Genomic DNA, 18,343 nt, shown 5'->3' with positions numbered 1-18,343 from the left:
GTTTCTATTCTTCCAAAACATCCATAAAGAGGTAAAGATGATAGACAGAAGACAAAAAAAGAAAAAAGCAGAGCTTCAATCAAGATGATCTCGCTCTTTAATCCACACACTCAAAGGTCAATCAGTAAAGTGTTTACAACGAATACCCAAGGAAGACTGAATAAAACTACGTGTGAACAAAATTATGAGTAGAATTATCTAATGACCAGATGAAGAATAAGATAATAGTGAATAAATGGTGAGAAGTAGGGAAGATGATTCCAAATGTTTTTTTTTTTAATTGACTTTATAATACTTCAAATTGCCTTACAGTCATATCAATTATGATCTATAGGAATATAAATAGATGAGATAAGTTTAATAAGATCATCGAAGAAGAAAGAAAAGAGAGTGAATGATTTGAAGATTCCAAGTATGATTAAAGATAAGATCAAATGTAAGATTAAATTTAGAGGTTAAGCTTATATTAACAAAGGTAGGCTATCTATTTAAAGCGATATTAGTAATCCAGGATCATTCCAAATATTAATTAAGCGTCTAAGGTCAACTTTTACATATTGTAAAATTAAGTAAGAAGATTTTCAACAGTTAGCATAGGGAGTGTTTTTTAAGAGTACCATATGTACTAGTGAGGATAAAAGATAATAAGGAACTATTTTAGTTAAGAATAAGAATAATTCTTCGAGCACTAAGAAAGAGTTGTCTTAAGTTTCCTAAAGAAAGGCTTCGAGAGAAATTGAATTGATCACATAGTTAATATGCCAACTTAAGAGATATAATTCTTGTTATGCCAAACCTCATTAAGAATTTTGTCAATAAATTTGTCTTGATAAGATTTGGGAATAAGATGATGGTTCACATGAGTTTCAAGATAGGGTAATAAGGGACAGCTGTCTTCTCTAAAAGTTAAAATATTTTTTTTATTTTATTTTTAATAACAAGAAAATAATATTAAGAAAAATAAATAATAGATTTAGTATGATTCATACTCAAGCCAGTAAGATTGGAGTAAACATTTAAAACACTAAGAAGGTTTAAACAAGATTTTTGGGTGGCCCGATAATAATTAGAATATTATCAGCAAACATAACATGAAAAAACTTTAACACCTTTAAGATTGAAAAGGCTAATTTTTTATTATTAACAGCAATATCAAGGAGTAAAGATAAGATTTATTGAGCAAGTACAAAAAGATAAGGTGACGAAGGATCACCTTATCTTTAAAAGCTCTTAAAAGAATAAGAATTCAGACTATTAATACAAAAAAAATTAGAAAAAACAAAACAAATCATTTAATAAAAGGAGGAGAAAAGTTCATATTATTAATAATATGATAAACAAAGGATCTATCTATCTATAATGTGAAAGGCCTTTTGAATGTCAATATTAGTGAAAATATGAGAGCTTATAGCTTTAGAGTTATACATAAAGTGGATAGATAGATTCATTGACAATGATAATATTATCATATGAATAATTATGTGGATGAATGAAGACAGATTAGATTGTTCGTTATAAGTTAGATGGTTAAGGAGAGGCTTAATTCTTTTGGCAGTGACTTTAAAAAGCAGCTTAAAAATGATATTACAAAATATAATAGGTCTAAATGAGTAATATTTTGAGGGTTTTGCTTTTTAGGAATCAAAATAAAGAGTAGTGTTAGACCAAGAGATTGGAAGATAAAAATTAGAATGAAAGTCACTAAAAGCAGTAAGAATGGAATTTTTAAAAGAAGACTGACTAAAAAGGCTTAGACAAATCATAGGGCATTGATTATTTGTATTAATACAAATCATAGTACTAATACAAACATTTAGAATTCTAAATGTTTGAATTGTATTAGTACTATTATTAGAATTCTAAATGTTTGAGTACCAATGATAAAAAAAACCTTCAGTAATAAAAATAGGATCTTAAATAGTAATACCAAAAGCATATGTTAAAAATTGAATAGCATTCAAGTGTTTTCTAATATGAATAGAATTATGAAAATATTTACTTTTTTTTTTTTTTGTCTCTTGTTGCAATCCAGTTAACCTTAGCTTCGGTGCACCATTTATTTAATGTGTATTTGTCTGTTGAGAGTTATAGATTTGTTAGGAAGAGAACATCCATCCTAAAATAAGGTTAGAAAGAGAAAGAGGATTCACGTTTTCCTTCCTTCAACTAATAAATAGTAATTTTGGAATTAGTGTAGATTGATTGTCATGTTTTATACCAAAAGAGAGAGTCTCTCATCTTACTGAGATTATTGTATAAGTCAATTATAGAATTAAAGAGTGAAATTAGAAAGAGTTCCAAGAATTCTTAACAACATTATAAATATCTAAGAGGTAATCAAGCTAATACAGTTCAAATCCAAAGGATCTAAGATGTCTATTATTAGTAATAAACTAATTACAGTAAAATAAATTAGTAGTCTAAGGTAACATGAGACAAATGGCATACAAAACATGAGAATCACTGATTATTAACAAGCACTTTTATCTAATCTGACAGAAACCGAGAAGAAGATTCATTTCGATTATTATATCAAATAAATCTTGAGCCATAGAAACCAAGATTTAAGAAATTAAAATTAAACATAATTTTTTTGGAAATAACGAGTGAAAGAATTATATTGAAAAGGATGGACCTCATAATTTATCCTTTGCATTGTTTATACAGTTGTTGAGGTCTAAGAAAGTTGCAAATTGAAGCATTTACACTTGCATATATTAATTACTAAGAGCAACAAAGGCTTGTGATCTGCAAATTCAACAATAAGATGAATAGATTGAGAATTCTTCTTGTAAACAAGATGACAAGTGAGAAGATCAATTCTCCAAGCAACTAATAAAACTCTTCAAGGACAATAAGCAGAGAAGCATTATTAATTCATTTATGATGATGCATTATCTTCATCCATATAGAAAATTTCTAGTAAGGCCAGAAGATTAATTGCATGTGCTTTTAATAAGGAAATCAAGATTCTAAACCAACCCTCTTTCCTCTTTATGGCTCCTTTGTAGTTCCAAAAAGTTAGATTCATTAAAAAAAATTGATGGGCCTTTCTTTGTCAGTATTTGAAGAATTAGTTAATAATATATTTATTTATTTATTTATTTTTCCTTATCTTATGTTTTAAATTGAAAAGAGAATGACAAGACTTCCTGATGATGAAGAGGATGATGTGATTTGGGTCCCTCCTTGTTTGAAAGCCTATACCATTCTAGATCCTCATCTTCAGGAATGAAATCACCTCATGTATGGGAGATAGTAAAAGAGGAAGAAAGTGCAAGATTGAAGTGTTCATGATGGGGATGTGTAGAGGTCGATGTCAACGTAGAGAAATGGAATGGGGTGGAAAGGCATTGGGAAGATGAAGATAGTGGTATGCTTAACCCTTTTATTTGTTATTTAGCTATTTTTTTTTCCTATAAGATAATAACTCTATAGTTCATAAGTGGTAGTGAGATATTAAATTAACTATTTTTTAGAAAAACAGAATACATTTCCATTATATTAAATAGACACTTAGAACTCTAACTTTACATCAGTCACTTTATAGAACAATACAGTAACTAATTTAGATGTCTCAATAAAAACCATTAAATAGAGTACTAATTTAGTGTATTATTGAGTCTCAAAGTGAGATACACATTGGGATATATGTAATTTTGTTTTAAAAAACTATAATAACTTCAAAATTCTCCAAATTGATACGTAAAGGTCATTGAAAAAAAACGATAAACATGAGAAAGGAAAAATTTTTCTCTCGTTAAAAATTAGCATTTATCCATTTACTCACGTGACATCCTGGTAGAGCATACGCAATCTAAACAACATGAATTCAAATTAAGAATCTTTGCTAACAAAAATATATTTTTATTTTTGTAACCGTGAAAAAAGTTCTTGTTCATCCAACTTGAAGATTATGTTGACTAATTGTGCATTTGCTATTCTGGAATGACAAGAAATTTTATTATGATGAATTTAATTATTGATATAACCTAATCAAATAAATTTAATTATTTAGGAAAACTTGTGTGTTTCTATAATAAATTAATGACTTACCTTTAGAAAATAATCATATATTTTTTTTAAAAAAATCTTTTTTAGACGTTTTTTCTTTAGTAAAATATTTTTTCCAAAGAAAGAAAATTTCTTACAAGTGGACACACAGTTAGGATTCTCTTTTAAATTAAAAATTATAATGTCACATTTTAAACAAATTAAATTTCATTTCGTGAGGTAATCAAGTTTCTCTTTTTTATGTTGTATTATTTATATTTCTTTTCCCCTACAATATATAGCTTTATCATATTTTTATTCTCACAAGCGGTCTTCTCTTACATAAATGCATTCCAAGGAGTAACGATCATATTTGAAAATTGTTATCTTACATTTGACATATAATTGCCTTATACAGACAGATAGGTTAGTGGTGGGGTAAAATATAGGTATTGGGATTTTGATTAAAAATTAATAAATATTAAAAAAATAAAAAAAAAATACTTTCTTAATATGAAATCTAGTCTCTGTATATGGGATTGATTGAGATTTTCACCCAAAAATTCAATCGGTATTCTCCCTCCGAATATAATTATGAAGTCACTTGATTAACTTTTATTAGTAAATTGATGAGTAAAATTAAGTAATAAAAATATATTTAAACATGAAGAAAATTTGTATTAGTCACTGAATTGGATTAATTATATATATATATGTATATATATATATATGTATATATATATATATACATATATAAATATACATATCTCAGAATGTGGATATTTATGGCACATATGACATGTGACGAAATTCAACTTAATTCAATTTATATTGAAACTTGATAAACTCATCGTCATCATCAAATCCTTATAAAAAATATTTTTCTCAACAATTGAACATATACCTTTAATTAATGATCAAATACACATAAATATTATAAAATATATAATTATGATATTACTACTTGTTTATATTATATATGTACAAATATCTTAAAACCTTGTGTATTGTTCTATGGATCATATACGATACGGTGGATTCCAGTCTTCTTAGAATCAAAATTGTGGATAAACAGGAAGTAGATATGGGCTTCCAAACACCTTTGGGATTCCCCGAGGATATTTCCCAACCTGTGTGTGGATACAGTTCTCCCTTCGGTTCTCTCATCTCGGTACTTCCCGATCCTTATCTCGTATCTCAGCCATTCCCTTCTCTGCGGGCCCCCACCTATCGGATCAGATGCGAGACGTTGATCGGTGACTGATTGGGGCTGATCGGGAGGAAAGCGACGGTTCAGATAGATTGAGAACAGAACGGGTCGGGAGACAACGTGTGTTTCTATCTCCCGGCGGTCGTGACCCGAATCGGGCTTTTACGTTACCTTCACACGAGTTCGCGGTCGCCACCCGTGAGGGCGGTGGCGAGAATCTCCCACGACTCCGGCCAGACGCGCGGCAGAACCTTATTGCGGATCCCAGTGGGTCCCCCTCGATAGCAATCGCGTATCCCGTTCCGCGGGATGAACACCTCCCGCGGAGCCAAGACGTGGCGGATCCCAGAACCCACGTGAAATGGACCCCACCTTTTTTCTAAACATTTCGGATGTGCCACGTTTGTGTCTGCTGCGATCAGGTGAGCCCCACGCTCCACGATTCGGATCGGCACTCGAGTTACGACAGGCTATTGTGTGTGGTCGGCCCGATGCGCGCCACGTGCGTGACTTTTGTACCTGCGCTGGAGCACACCTCCTCCTCCCCATCCACGGCGTCTCTCTTTATATCGGAACCCAAACCCCTCCGAAGCACGAAACGGTCTTTCTACTCTCCTCTCTCTCTCTCTCTCTCTCTGCTTTCGTCTCCGGAAGGCCCGACTTGGATTCAATGGCTTCCGCAGCTGCCGCATCCTCCGCCCTCTTCTACGCCAACCCTACGCTGCACGCCGGCTTCCAGGACAGGAGAGCGAAAACCCCCACGGCGGAGTTCCTCCATCTGTCTGCTAAGTTCTCGGACGGATTGCCCACGTCCGCCTTTCGGGTCCTCAAGCACCCCTCCCGGTTGCGTCAAAACCTTGGATCTGTGGGAAGACCAGGGAGGACTCCCGGTGTGGCCTATGCCACCGCTGCCACCGAGAAGAGAGTCCATGATTTCACCGTGAAGGTAGGAGTTCGATTCTTGTTTCACTTAATTTTCTGGTGTTTGCTTTTCCAGTTGTGTGTATGTAAACAAAAAAGGTTTTTGCTGTGCTCGAAAATGAATGTGTATAGGTATAATTGTCTTGAATATGTTTTGATTAAATTGCTTTATAATAGTAAACATAAGATGGTCCATTTGAATAGCTGAAAGCTTTGCTGATGTAAGCAAATAAGGATCACTGCGATCATGTATGCTTCAAAGAAACTAAAGATTTCATGAATAAGAGATGAGCTGAAGAATTTGACTTTTGCTCAGTAGTTATGCTGACAAAGAAGTTATATTTGCAAAGTAATTATGATTTTTTAATTCGTTATAGTGATTACATTAAAGCTAGCAAATATAAATACGAAGTTAGGAGGTCAAGCAGCCTTGTCAAAGATGATGTTAGATTGAGGTATATACAATTGTAGTCTCCTCTCTCCAACCTCCTTCCCCCGTATAATTTCTTGAAGAAGTATATATTTGGCGCAGGATATTGATGGCAAGGATGTTTCTCTCAACAAATTCAAAGGAAAGATTCTGTTGATCGTTAACGTTGCTTCAAGATGGTAAATTTTGTTTCTTCTGAATTGCTTGTACTTGGTATAACTTACAGTAAAATTTTAGTTTGTTGAATATGTTAATGATTGTGTATCTGGCTCTAATTTTTAGTGGATTGACATCATCAAATTACTCTGAGCTCTCTCACATTTACGAGAAGTACAAGACCCAAGGTATACTCGATTTGTAAAGTGAATAAGCTTTTTGGCATTTCTTTTCTTTCTTTCTTATATTTGTTACTTCTATTTTAGCTACCCTGTTTTAGTAACTCCTTTCAAGATGGTTATGAGGAAGATGATGATTATAACCAAACCAAATCATTGTAGTACAGAGAAACAGCATCATGTTTGTGAAATTTAATTGTGAAGCCCTAGCAAAGGTGATGGAAAATTACTTTGTTCCTATACATTAATTTATAAGTGTTATTTGGAACCTTAGTTAGGTTACTCCATTGTGACCTGCATATAGGGCTCAAATCAAGAAAGTGTTACGTCTTTGCATATAGTATACATTTGATTATCCATCCCAGCACCCATCGGAAACTTCCCATATTCAATAGGCATCATGTACCATAAATTCATCACATCTCATTTCCATACTATTTAACTGCAGACATGCGGAACTGTAATCCTAGCGATTTCTCTCCACCAATTGTGTGAACATTGAAAGATCATCTGCATGATAGTGGTTGTATCCCATATAATGCTAATGCTACATCCGGCAGTTTTCTGAATAGGATGTGGATAGTTTTGAGTATAATTTGTTCTCTCCTTTACAGAGATACATGCGCATAGCAACATTTGATATCAGTTGCTTCATTATATTACTCAAGCAACTCTAGAATTGATGGGAAGGATACGCCATAGGCATGAGAAAGTGTTTATGAACCTAGTAAATTTATTGTAATAATTCGGCAAGATTGTTCAGGAAGAGAATTGTATATGAACTATTTTTCAGCTGCAAACAGAGAATTGCTTGCTGTGGGATACTAGCTGTTGTTTCTTTGATTTTTCCCCCTCCTTTTTAACTGAATTTAAATGTAGGATTTGAGGTTTTGGCCTTCCCTTGCAATCAATTTGGGGGACAAGAACCTGGATCAAATTCAGAAATTAAACAGTTTGCCTGTACAAGGTTCAAAGCAGATTTTCCTATTTTTGATAAGGCATGCCATATAGCCCCCATATGTTTTATTCTCATTCTAAAAATGCAAAGGCATATATGCACATGTATATCAACTATATTTTCTAAGTGTTTTCTGCATGACAGGTTGATGTTAATGGACCAAATGCTGCACCAGTTTATCAGTTTCTCAAGTCTAGTGCTGGAGGATTTCTAGGGGATCTTATAAAGTGGAACTTTGAGAAGTTCTTGGTAGATAAGAATGGGAAAGTTGTGGAGAGATATCCACCAACAACTTCCCCTTTCCAGATCGAGGTGTGTGTGAAATAGACCATGGTGATTTCATTAGTTCTTGTGATTTTGTTGGTTAACATAAGTTATGATGACTTTTCATATATTACTTGATAGATCAAATAGGTTTGTGTACAGTGCATAACTAAACATAAAAACAGTGACAAACACTTAGAAATACCCAATTTCTAGTGAATCTGTTCTACAGATACTAGTCCTAAAAAATTCCTATCAAGATAAGATTCTGTGAATGCAACTTTTACTGTTGGCTACACAAATAAAGCTAATATGTGGATGCTCAATATTGTTTTACAGATTTAATTTCCTCTTTTGATACGTTTAGCAGTTTTTATTCTTTTGGTGCTCATTTAAGAAAATAAATCCATATTATGATGAGTTAGTTCTTAGCAAGGAATGTGGCTGATTGAAACCTTTTCTGTGAATGTCTAATATTAGTAATATTATTTAGTTCACTGGCGGTGTATTTTACCACTAGATCCTTTTCCATCTAATACCTTGAGTTAACTCCTTGCTTATTCACAGGTTACAAAAATATACAGTCTTATAGGCTCAGAATCTAGCTGTTTTGGGCATTATGAAGAGCCAAATGTGAAGCTGTTTTCACAAATTATAATCTCAAGTTGGCTATATAACTAATAAGATATTGAGTACCAGTTTCTTTCACTCCTTTTAGATTCTTACTCTGCATAACAGGGTGTTCCACTGATAGAACTTCTTTTTCATGCATATCCTAAATTCTGGTATATTAGTTTCATTCAATGATTTTAAAACTGAAAAGAAAGTGCAAAAAAGGAAAGAGAGAATGTTGTGTATGTACTGGAAACAAATCATTTCTCCTGTGACATGCTTTGGAATGATCGAAACTTCAGTACTGGTTTGTGTTTGACTTTGCAACTCAAGCTTAACGAATAAAGTTGGTTGCACCATGAAGGTCGGTAGTCAATCTGAAGAATGGTAGATGATTGAAAAATTAACTTGGGTGTGTGTTTCTTCTTTTGCAACTTAAGCTTTGGAAATTAATATGAGTAATGGTATTTAGATTGCACTTTCGTGATATAGTGAAAAAAAAGACTTAGATGAATTATTCTAGCTAGATCACAAGGATATAGGGATGTAAAATGTTGTACTTAATTTTCCTGCGATCTCCTGGGTGATGTTTTAGCTTAGGTATCACTTCAATTTTTTGTAAAAATGCTATTTGTCTTTCAATGCAATTTCCTTTTTTTTTTTTATAATTTCAATGCAAGTTGCTGATTTGAACTGAAATATCGGACCAGTTTATGGAACCAGTCTAGCATCCATCGTTGGATGGAAGTGCATGTGCATATCTATAGTTATTTTCCAGGACGAACATATTTCTATCATGGGGATTATTTTTTTTAATACCATTGTAGCATGTTATCTGCATATGCCAGTAAATTATATTTCAGTCTAATAGTTAAGAATCAATCCTTAACCACAAAAAGGCAGAGCACAGAATAAAGGCTCACCTATCTTAATTATTCTGTTTCTGGAGGTTTAGGATACCACCATAGAGACAAGCGATGGTTCCTTTGTGAAGACCACTTGTTTGCTTTTAACTCATTTAGATATACTATGTTGCTTCTGACTATTACAGGTGCTGGAGAATCCACTAAGGATTAACAAAAGGTTTACTCTGGGCACAAAACACAGATGTGTTTTTCCATTTGTGTTTGTTGGAACTAAGGTCGGCAATCCCAGAACATAGTCTGGGATAAAGATAGTTGTCTTAACTTTGAACTGTTGGAATTGTAAATTGAGTTATAATCTTCAACTTACGTTTGAACAGAGTCCTTCAAAACGAAAACTCATCATGAAATGATTTTGGAATGAAAATTATCATGTTATTGTCCCATTAAATTGCTCTCCTCTTTCTTTTTCTTGTCTCTTGTACTCTGTTATCTCTCTCTTTGTTTCTAATCAATAAGTTTGCATCTCATACAACTACTTTGTGTTGCAGAAGGATATCCAGAAACTCCTTGCAGCATAAGTACTTTTGAACCAGGACGAATGGGGATAGAACTTGAAGACAATCTTCTGTCTCATGTATTCAGTAGTAAACGTGCAGTTGTATGGATCCATGGATATGCCAACTTAGATGGTTTTGTAGATTATCTTCAGAAAGTTTTATTTATTATTTGATACAATTTCCACATAAATAGTAGTCAATGAAGTTTTATTTTAGATCACAGATGGCATTGTAAAGATCAATGATTTCTTGATAGCATTGTTGCAACAGTGTATAATTTTGTTTCCAGAGAAATAGGGAGAATAGTAATTTACTGCTTAGATTCCTGTTGGGCGAATGTCTGATCGATTCTGAATCATGCGACACCACATTGATGGTGCGACACAGTGCGTTTCGAATTGCGGGACCCACTCGCTCTAGAGGTGGTGCTACACAGTGGGTCCCGCAGACTCCAAGAGGGTAGGAGGACGCGTGGTGCCTGTCTGGGCCGGCACAGCCCCACTCGACGCCTAGCAACAGCCTCGGACACCCGCCATGATCGGAGTCGTCCCCTGCCACATTGCCCACCCCAACCCTCTCTCTCTCTCGGGCCAACGGCGTCCGCAACACCTATGGCTCAAGGGAGCGGACAAGGAACGGTCTCCCGTAGCGAACGGAGGAATAGGAGGAGGACATCCCACATCGGATTCCTCGGCGAGCTGGTAAACGCATCTTTTAGCAGGTACCAGTGAGCCCTTCGTTTGGCTTCGCCTCTTCTCCATAACATCTCTTCCCTGAGGAGGAGATGTGTTCAGAAGAAGAATGTGCCCGGAGAAGCGGAGGAGGTTCGTTTAGACATTGATAGATCAATGTTCTAGATGCAATTGCATGCCACGACTGATCATTTACAACTTTGAAGGTCTGTTGAATCGTTTTTTCTCTCGTTTGCTTGCTTATTTGTATGTGTAGAATTCTTATGGTTGTTGTTCTTGGATCTTACAGGAACCCAAGTAGGAGCAGACGGGTCCATAAGGTTCAGTGTCGAAGTTACTCCTCTGATTAGGGTGATCAGGTACATACGAGCCCTAGACGCAGTGTTTCTATCTATAGTTTCGTTATTAGCGTCACCCTTCAGGATTTTGAACTGGGAATCACAAAATGCATACAACATGTCTAGGTTTCTGTAGTTTGGCTTCCATATCAATTGTATTTTGCATTCCCCCACTTTTATTTGCTTCCAAATGATTATGCTTCTGCTTATGCTGGGGGTTTGATGTACAGATATCAAAAATCTCATATTAGCAGCCCCTAAACAAATGTGAGACCTTAGTCTTTGCTTGTTAAATGTTACTGTTGTTTAAACTAATTATATCCCAATTTATTAGATGAGAATAAAATTGGATTGGAAGGATATACAGAGATATATGTCATATCCATAAGGAGCTAAAGCAAGGGATAAGATTATAGTTTTTGGGATAATCATAATTCCCACATTAACTATATTCATGCATTTTATTATGGACTCTCAACACTTACCACATTAATAATCCTTGTTTTGGGAGTAAGGCCAAGTGGGTTCAGATTGTATTTATGACCATTGTAGTAGAGCTGACTTAAGATCAAAGGTGCTGGAAAGCTGGCAAATCCGCATTTGGTGGACATATGTGATACCTAAGTAGTCCCATATTGATGATTTACCATGGGGTGAGATGGCTGGCAGGAAAAGGTTGTATAGATTAATTACTATTGCTTGTTGTTCTAGTGAAGTAGAAGAAAACAGTTTTAGTCAACCGTAATGAATTTTGGTTATATTGAATTCGTAGTTGTCTGGTATTTTAATGCACATAATGATTTAAGTTTATAAGGCTATGCTCCAACTATTGCTAGTTGTTTTAACTATTGGTAGGTTATCTCATACGGTAGGATTTACAGCTTGTAGCTATCATCATAAAGAGTCGGTTGAGGATCATTTTCCAATAGTTGAAATGCAGATTCTGAAATTTTGACAATAAAATTAGTCATGTTCTTCCCATGCACATCGTGGAATATTGACACTTGACATTCGGAAGTTCTAATTTTTTGATAAATCCATTATTTTGTATTTAAAAAAAATGAACAAAATCACTCATGATGCAGACCCAATGCAGGTTCAGAGGAATTGACAAATTTGTAGGACACATTATATCCTATTGATTATATGGCTGAAAGGGAGATTGCAGTTACAAAGGAAGCGCTTCACCAATATATCATCATAAGAAAACTTCATATGGAGCTAGAGGAGGAAAGAGAAGCTTCAGCAACTGCAGCAAATGAAGCTTTATCCGTGATTCTGAGACTTCAGAGAGAAAAGGCAGCAGAGAAGATGGAAGCATGCCAGTACAGGAGAATTGCAGAGGAAAAAATGCATCATGCAGAGCAATCCTTGATTATTCTAGAGGAAGAAATGCAACAGAAGGAATTTGAGATTTTAATCCTTAAGCACCAAATTAAGTTATATAAGACCAAGTTATTGAGTAATGGTATTGGTGATCTTGGATCTGGAAATGTTGTAACAAGTGAAGATGGTGCTTTAGTGGACAAAACCGGTCTTCATGGCTATATTAGCAGGAACATCTCTTTGCCTCCTTTAAGAGTGGTTAAGTTGTGTAGTGAGACTGGTGGCAATGAGAATAGTCTCCTAGCATTTTCAGAGCAAACAAAATTGAAAAGGATTGGTGACTACACGGACCAGCTTGGTGACAAGAATAGGGAAACACCAAACTTGTTTCGGGAATCTGCAACGGATGATTATAATTCTGAAGAAGTAGATGGAGAAGTGAAATATGAATCAAGTCCACGAAGAAATGGGTGTCAAACAACATCAAGTAACAGCCCACGCAGTTCAGGAAAAGAGTTTTCATCTTGTTCGCAGGATTCAACTCTGACTGGTGACGCATTGTGCCATTCAAATTGTGGAACTAAGATCTGTCTGGATGCTGAAGGTGCTTCAAGTTTGCATTCGCAAGCTGTAAAACAAGTGGATACCATGGAGTCTGTTGGGGATAGCATTTCACATGATCAAATTGAATCAAGGAGAAATGCAAATCATTTGGCATGTGTCCATGACATATTTGAAGTCCCAGAAAGTGACAAATATCATACCAGTAGAGAACCTAACAAGCATTTCTTGGAAGAGTCTATAAAAGAGTCTAAAACTTCTGTTGGCACTGAAGATTTAGTGTCTCAAGATACAGTAGAATCCCCTTCCCGAGACAATGATTGGCTAGACAGGGTAGTCACACATTCAGACCATAGTAGTGGAATTTCTACACCAACAAGCCAACCTGACAAGTTGTCTGCACCCACAAAAGGTGAAATGTTGAATTATAATTCGGTTCTCGTGGATTCTATAAATAGAACCTGTATCATGCGGAATGATTTTGAACATATAAAATTCCAACTGCAGCAGATTGAATATGAAAAGATTATGAAAATGGAAGATTCTGAAAGGAGCAACGAACAGTTAAAGTTGTTGAGGGACATTTATGACAAGCTGAACACTATAGAATGTCACCTGCAAAGTTCCAGGTCCAAGAAGTGCCTTCAGCACAATGAGTCCCAGTTGATCTCTGTTATTGAGGTAAGCTCTTGCTGCTATTTGTAATAATTAATGTTGATAGAAGTGTCATAGTGGAAGGTGCATAGAGATGTCCCATCCTAGCCATTAGATAACAATTTGCCACCTTTCCTGTCACATGCCATTAAAGTTGCATCCCAAATAATATGCTTAATGTTTATGAAAGAGGACCAATGCTATTCTTTATTCTGCAATATACATGAGATTTTTTTTTTTTTTTACTTACTGGTTGAAACTCCCTGATTACTTGTATACTTTGCTGAGGTAAACCACTCATTATATACTAATCATCATTTATCTTGCAACATCAGTTCAGAATGGCATAATCTAATGGTTGTTGAGAATGATTTTGTTGTTTTATGTTTCTGAAGAACAGGCGTTCCTATCATTCACAATTTAGTTATGTTGAGCTGGTGGTCATTCTGGGAATGTTCATTCTTCCAACCAGAGATTAGTTCATATATGATGCAACCATCCTGACTACATGGTTATAGAGGGTGCTGTTGTTCGTCCCCCTCCCCCCCCCCCCTCATTCATGGAAAGGATGAGAATTTAGGGTGGCTCATATTTTTTTTCTCTTTCTTATGTATTATTAATATAGTTTGGAGCCTGGAGTGCAAATTATATTGGAAAGATATATTCTACATCAAATACAGATATCACAAGAAGTTTATAATTGCTGTTCGGTTGATAAGTCTGCTAGATTTAGTCTGGTGACTGTTGTTTTTGCTTGACTAGCTATATCACTGTTTAAATTCATCTGATTCTCCCTCAACTGTTCACTACATTACTAATTTCACCTTTTGAGAGGTTTTTCTAATATGAAGTAGGGGTAAACGTGAGGGAAGAAGATCGACATTAGGTTCTCAACGTCCAGTTGGGCAGACAACATAAATGTGAGGGAAGAAGCATTCGTGAAAAGGTAAACACATCATAAAAAATATTGGGCAGAAAAAGTAAAGAGTCACCACACTTGAGTTCTTAATGTCTGTCGACATTTTTAGAGTGACTCAATAGCAATCAAATGTAATGGATTTAAATGGTACCTTCTTACATGAAGTATGGAAATATAATGTCTATAAAATTTCTTGTTTCATTTTGGGTGAAAAAGAGGTGTTGTCTTATTCATTCGTGAGTTAGAAAATATAGATAATGAACATTCATGGTAAGAATAGAGAACACCTACAAGTTGAAGTTTCAGGAGAAAGAAAGAACACAAAATTAGAGAAAACATTCTTGCAGCAACTAAAACACAAGCTTCTTATATATTTCCTATCAATGGAAACAATAGCAAGCAGACTTAACTTCTTCTATATTACTTATCAATGGCAACAATAGCTCCAATGTTGACTACTGTTAAATTGCTAAGAGATGAATGTGAACATGACAAGGCTTAGGAATTGCAGGAGAGATGAGATCCTCCAAATGGAAAGAATGGAAGAACAAATCTAAGAAAGAGAGAGAGAGAGAGAGAGGAGACTCTTCATTTGTCATATATGTTCATGGCTCATGTAGAGAAACACTGTAGCAAATAGCAGGTAGGTTGCACCTTGAGACCTGAACATTAAGCATAATATCTGCACCTAAGTGTAGTCATGTCACCTTCAACAATTCCAAGTTGCATCCAGATCATTCTTCTCTCGTTCATTTGTTTCTATCTAGTCTTCAGAATGCAGACATCCGGTCACAGCTGATCTCACGATTAGCAACAGCACATACTGCCCCCTGAGGTTTGTATCCCACTTCATGTGGTAATATTTATCCCACGTCTTCCCTTGCTTGTAGTACTTGTCAGGTGCTGATCCCACCATTGTTCTGTGAGCAGAGACTTCACCTTTTCAGCTCTCAGTCCATCAAGAAAAAGAAGGCACAGAAGTGTACGGGGCCATCTTTCTTTAGTTCTCCACTACCGGATGGAATTTGTCACCTTCCTGAATTGCTCGAACTTGTAATGGATAAAGCAATTGTAGTGCTCCATCTCTTTCTTCCGTCCAGCTTTATTTGTTGATAATATATGGATGGGATATATACTTTCAAGGTAAAAGGAACTGCATTTTATCCTATTATGATTGGATTATGAACATGCTTAGTGGTGGAATTATGATGGAATATCCTTGAGCTGAGCATTAAATGTGTATATGCTTTTCTGCAATTGGTGTTGGAGATTCTTGATTGCAATGTTTGTTTACATTTTGGCTATCTGATTGTGGTAGAGTTCCATTGCACTTTACTACTTGTCTCAGTGGAGTTCATAGTGTTGATCCTCTTTAGTAATGGGCATTGATTAAATGACAGAAGGTTAACATGATGATTAGATGGACCTTTTAGAAGTGCCATTCTATCTCTGCACTACTCTGGCCAAATTGTTTGCTGGTTATCATGATGATTGGATTGTGCTTCTCATAAAGTAAGTTTGGGTGTTGGACACAGTCCATCCACGAGCACCAAAAGAGGAGTGTATTACAAACAAATATACTTGGGAAGTGAACAGATATTTGAACAGGGATGCATACCTGATTGTATGCATCCAATAGAACCAGGAAGTGTGTTAGCAGTAGAATTCCCCATGTCCTCACTGCTTGTGAGTTGTGAGAAGTGGGCAGCTTTGAGATATGACAAAAGTGTTGGAGGAGGAGGAAGAGGACAAAGATGGGCTTGACTGACATGCATGAAAGATATCAGCCTTACATGTAGAGGATGGTAAAAGAGGCCTAGTTTGTAACTTTGAATATGATATGTTTGTTGTACCTTCATCATCTCTTCACTTCATCAGTACTGCAGATAGATAGTTTCTCTCTAGAGAAGGATTATGTAGAAGATGTAAATCAAAAGAAGTCACTGAATGGAAGATGTAGATGAATTATAAGGGAAAATGGTTGCCAAAGAGGGTGACTGGCTGTGTGATTGTGGAGAGAGATTCTGTTCTTTGTGGATTTAACTTTAGGTGGTAGTTCAACCAAGACAGTGCAGCCATATAGGAACTTAGTGTTGAGAGAGTTGGATGAGAATAATGTGTTTCTCAAAAATATTATAGCAGTTTGCTGGCTTTTGGAAGAATTGATGCTTGAGGTAATTATCAACATAAAATACTTTGATGAGCTCAATAGAGTGACTCATACCACAAACTTCATGACATATAGAATGATGCAGATTTCTTGGACTCAAAAGAGTGCGATGGCCAATAGCTGTGGAAGTTGTTGATGCAGTTCTTCAAGAATTCCAAGAAGAAATGCTGAAGTGATAATTTATGTTGTCCCATGTCTCCATCATTGAAAATCTACTAGTGTATCTTCTCACTTTACTTTCTAGTTAAAGAATTAAGTTCAAAGTGAGTGATAGTGTTATCTAAAGGGTTGTGATCAAGTAGATCACTTTTTAGAGACGGATACGAGATTTGTCAGTGATTAAAATCATCACTCCCCTAAAGCTGAAGCTTTTCAGATGCAAGTATGCCTAGTGAAGTACCTGCTGAGACCAGTATCTCTAGGAGAGTCTGTTGGCCACCACATTGCATTTAGGTTGCCTTGCATATAGGCTATTATCTGAGTGTAAAGTTCAATGACACTGTGATTGCTTTCTATTGGTCAAGGCAAGATTGAAATAGCAATCTGGTGCTATGGACATCAGGATTCCTATTATATTCTTCTTTTTGGATCTTTGAATAGCTTAATCATCAGTTCATTTGAACCTTTTAACAATGGTCTGATATATGTTTATAGCTTTTGACATTGGTATAATGGCTTAAGTTTATTGCAAACAAAAAGTTGTAGACACTAAACTGTTAAACCTTCATCTGGGATAGATGCTACATCAAGTCCAAAGAACTGAATTGAGGCTGACACAAATGGGATTAACTCTAAATTCATGTAGTTGCATTCATATTACAGAAGAATGAAATCAAATTGGATCATATTCATGTAAATTTCTAACTACATGTTGCTTCTCATAAAAGATAATATTGTAGGCTAATCATCCATATTTTCTCTGCTCAAACACAAAGAAAAGACCTCTATGTTGTTTTTGGTTCTTCTCTTTGATCATTTCCTGAAGAGAGGTTTGCCACTTTGCCCAGTTGTTACATAGTTCATTGAGAAGAATCATTTCCATGGTCATCAGAAATAAGTTCTATCATTTGACATTTAAGATTGGATGTCATCTCACTCTAGCAAGGAATCAGGAGCTTAAAATTGGCTCTAATTATTTTGCATGCAGAATAAGAAAGAGAGGATTTGACTAAGTCAATTATCACTGCAGTTACTCAAGTCTGTGACTGTCTCTCATTAATTAGGATCATGCTTACAGACCAAACTATGGTGAAAGTTCATTCCTCTGACTTCATTCAAGCTAATTTTATGCTTTGTTTTCAATGCAGAAGACTAATAATTGCTTTACTGTACAACTGACTCTGATCACTAACCAGTGTTAAAGAACCATTTATAAAAGCTTAATGATACCTGCAGAAGACTAAAAATTTCTTTCCTGAACAACTGACTCTGATTACTAAGCAGTGTTAAAAGAACCATACAAAAAGCTTAATGATACATGCAAGAAAGTTTACCATAGCGCAAAAGCTTATCCATTTACATTTGACCAGCAAACATA

The 18,343-nt window shown here is 35.2% G+C and overlaps 2 protein-coding genes across 5 annotated transcripts; both read left to right on the top strand.

Annotated features, from left to right (window-relative positions):
* The first annotated feature begins 5,796 nt into the window (after positions 1-5,796).
* On the top strand, positions 5,797-10,466 carry LOC103991955 (phospholipid hydroperoxide glutathione peroxidase 1, chloroplastic). Its single transcript, XM_009411502.2, has 6 exons — positions 5,797-6,149; positions 6,657-6,733; positions 6,837-6,898; positions 7,769-7,887; positions 7,992-8,159; positions 10,138-10,466. The coding sequence occupies exons 1-6, from the start codon at positions 5,874-5,876 to the stop codon at positions 10,165-10,167; spliced, it is 732 nt and encodes a 243-aa protein (XP_009409777.2). The 5' UTR covers positions 5,797-5,873; the 3' UTR covers positions 10,168-10,466.
* Positions 10,467-10,600: 134 nt separating this feature from the next.
* Positions 10,601-15,722, top strand: LOC135583987 (uncharacterized). Of its 4 annotated transcripts, none has more exons than XM_065117353.1 (4): positions 10,601-11,044; positions 11,128-11,197; positions 12,273-13,475; positions 13,571-15,722. In XM_065117353.1, exons 3-4 carry the CDS (start codon positions 12,323-12,325, stop codon positions 13,576-13,578), a joined length of 1,161 nt encoding a protein of 386 aa, XP_064973425.1. In that variant the 5' UTR covers positions 10,601-11,044; positions 11,128-11,197; positions 12,273-12,322; the 3' UTR covers positions 13,579-15,722. The 4 variants fall into 4 exon arrangements, with proteins under 4 accessions (XP_064973425.1, XP_064973424.1, XP_064973422.1 ...); XM_065117352.1 differs by having other exon boundaries at positions 12,273-13,744; positions 14,118-15,722; XM_065117350.1 differs by having other exon boundaries at positions 12,273-13,744; positions 14,113-15,722.
* Positions 15,723-18,343: the final 2,621 nt, after the last annotated feature.

Source organism: Musa acuminata, chromosome BXJ2-7 (genome assembly GCF_036884655.1).
Source record: "Musa acuminata AAA Group cultivar baxijiao chromosome BXJ2-7, Cavendish_Baxijiao_AAA, whole genome shotgun sequence".
Classification (NCBI taxonomy): Eukaryota; Viridiplantae; Streptophyta; class Magnoliopsida; order Zingiberales; family Musaceae; genus Musa; species Musa acuminata.
Note: the sequence above shows the minus strand (reverse complement) of the source record. Positions and strands in the feature narration are given on the sequence as shown.